The sequence below is a fragment of the Nelumbo lutea genome, chromosome 1, assembly GCF_056320005.1.
Source record: "Nelumbo lutea isolate HS-2025 chromosome 1, American lotus-T2T, whole genome shotgun sequence".
NCBI classification, from domain to species: domain Eukaryota; kingdom Viridiplantae; phylum Streptophyta; class Magnoliopsida; order Proteales; family Nelumbonaceae; genus Nelumbo; species Nelumbo lutea.
The window spans coordinates 18,047,553-18,050,197 of record NC_142684.1 but is presented as its reverse complement, the minus strand read 5'-3'; the positions used below and the strand labels follow the sequence as shown (position 1 = coordinate 18,050,197).

General features: G+C 43.1%; 1 protein-coding gene across 1 annotated transcript; it reads right to left on the bottom strand.

Moving 5' to 3' along the window:
* Positions 1 to 296: 296 nt before the first annotated feature.
* On the bottom strand, positions 297 to 857 carry LOC148873773 (uncharacterized). Its single transcript, XM_088943175.1, has one exon. It carries the CDS (start codon positions 855 to 857, stop codon positions 297 to 299), a length of 561 nt encoding a protein of 186 aa, XP_088799301.1.
* Positions 858 to 2,645: the final 1,788 nt, after the last annotated feature.

Sequence of the window (2,645 nt, the reverse complement as noted above, 5' to 3'; positions counted from 1 at the left end):
ACAAACTTGCCAATAAAAGGGCGTAGTACCTGATTCATTAGCCGCATGAAGGTGTTGGGTGCGTTGATTAGTCCAAAGGGCATGACTAACCATTCGAACAACCCATCTCTAGTCTTAGAAGTTGTCTTCCACTCGTCTCTGGGACGGATCCTGATCTGATGGTAACCACTCCTGAGATTGATTTTGGAAAATACTACGGCTCCATCAAGTTGATCTAGCATACCGTCCAGCCTGGGGATGGGAAACTTGTAGCCAATAGTGATCTTGTTAATGGCCCTGCTGTCGACATACATTCTCTAACTCCCATCTTTCTTGGGTGTTAATAATGCTGGTACTGCACAAGGATTCATGGTGACTTGAATATGCCCATTTCTTAATAATTCTTCTACCTTCTCCCGTAAGATCTCATTTTCTTTAGGACTCATCCTGTAGTGTGATAGATTAGGTAGACTAGCACCATGAACAAAATCAATATGATGTTGGATGTCTCGCATGGGTGGGAGCTCATTAGGTAACTCATCAAGAACTACGTCATGGAACTCATCAAATAGTCTCTGCACTTCCACTGGAATTTTATTTTCCTCTAGTGACTCATTCATGCTTTCTCCCTTCATCACCAACAAGTGGACCTCGCGGGTATCTTTACATTCCCTTACAAATTCAGCATGGTGATGTGTAATGGTAAGGAAATTTCTCCCCTCTGCCTTTGGAGCCTTTGGTGGATTCTTTTCTACCATGGGTAATAAGGTGTAGCATACACCCTCTTTTTCGAGCTGGTAGGTATTCTTCCTACCCAAGTGTTTTGCATCTGCATCAAACTGCCAAGGCCTACTCAACAAAATATGACAAGCATCCATATCCACAATATCACAATATACTTCATCAGTATACTTACCAATGGAGAATGGGATTTTGCAGCGTTCCTCCACACGTACGCCGCCGACTTCCTTGATCCACTCAATTGTATATGGGTTCGGGTGCTTCTCAGGAAGTAGTTGCAATTTATGTACCACATCCCTACAAATAATATTTTCCTGACTGCCACTATCAATAATTAAATAAAATAATTTACCCTGTACAGTACATCTAGTGAGAAATAGTCGATGCCGTTGAGTGGTATCTTTGCTTCTTTGGGACAATATTAGTTTCCTCACAACAATGTGTATTCTTCATGTTCATAGGGACCTTCTTCGTCCTTTCCATCAGGTCCACAATATACTTCATCGTCAACATCTTCTTCCTCCTCTCTCTCTACCATGGTAACTGCCTTCCTTCTGGGGCAGTCACTAGACCTATGCCCAACTTCATTGCACTTGAAGCACTTAAAAGGAGCAGGTTTTGCATAGGGATTACTGCATTTAGGAGGGTTTGAAGTGTTACCTCGAGCGTTTCCTCCCGTGGCGGCCTTTCTAGTGTTAGTTGTATTCGGTGGGTGGGAGGATTGCACCAATTCCTATCGTTTATGTCATCGTCGGGAAGTACTGGAGCAACGTCGAGCTCTAGTTTGTCGTCGCTATCATCATCAAGAATAGGATTCCGGGGTATGGGATTGACAAGTGGTCTACCATGGTCGTCTCCTCCGGTTGGGTATGGGTTATCCTGGTTCCTTGGAACATCCTCCTGCAACAAGGTTCGCAGTTGTCCAGCGATCTCTGCCAACTATTGCTCAATGTTACACGTGGTTGTGCGCTGCTCTTCGATTGCTCTCCAAACAGCTTGTAACCCCTGATCTCCGTCACGGGGTTGGTTGCGACTGCTACTGTCTTGGTTGGCCATCTGACTGGGCAACCTCCCGCTCTGATACCACCTAACGTAGCGTGGAAGCAATAAACTGGGCTGGCTATGCAAGCACTGGGCGAACATGAGGCTTCTTCATGAAGCCGGTTGTAACTAGGCGTGAGCCTTTGGAAGAGAGAGAGAAGTTGGCAAATTCTTGTGTGCCTATTCGCTTGGAAATAATGATATTTATAATACATTTGGAAACTCATAGAGTAACTAGGAAAGAAAAGTTGTAAAGGTCTAAAACAACTAAAACACCTAGTCTTCTAGCTAGGATCGAAGTCCTCCTTGATGTTGCTTTGATATCTACCATTCGATAGCCACCGCCTTCTAATGCTTATCCAATGCATGGAGTTGTCGCCATTATCCTATGGGTGTTGGATCACGTAAGAACTCTAGAGAGCGTTGTCGTCGGCTGGTGATCTGGCCCTCCATCATACTATATTTCATGAATGAGCAGGCAATGAGGCACATATCATATGAAGCCATTACGTGCATTAATGGCGCACCTTTTATAGTCCCCCCAATCCAATGTAGTTGCATTCTCATGCCATGGGTGTCAATAATGGACCTGTTTTGGGCCGGATCCATCCAATTCAAAATTTATTTGAACAAATTGGACGGACCAATAAGATGTATTGAACTGACCTGTTCATTCATAATGGATTTATATTGGATTAGGTCATATTGGACCAATATCGAATCCATTGATTGAATATAAAAATAATACAGATGTCAATGGACCAGGTTTAGATTAAAACAAATCTAAATTAAAACCAATTTGAATAGATTGGACAGTTCATACATTGAAATGGACTGGTCCAAAATGAGCCAAAGTATTCATCAGATTAATGGATGTCTATCTG

Bases quoted from the DNA above. Each gene is read 5' to 3' on its own strand.
- LOC148873773 (XM_088943175.1), bottom strand. From the start codon at position 857: ATGGATGCTTGTCATATTTTGTTGAGTAGGCCTTGGCAGTTTGATGCA.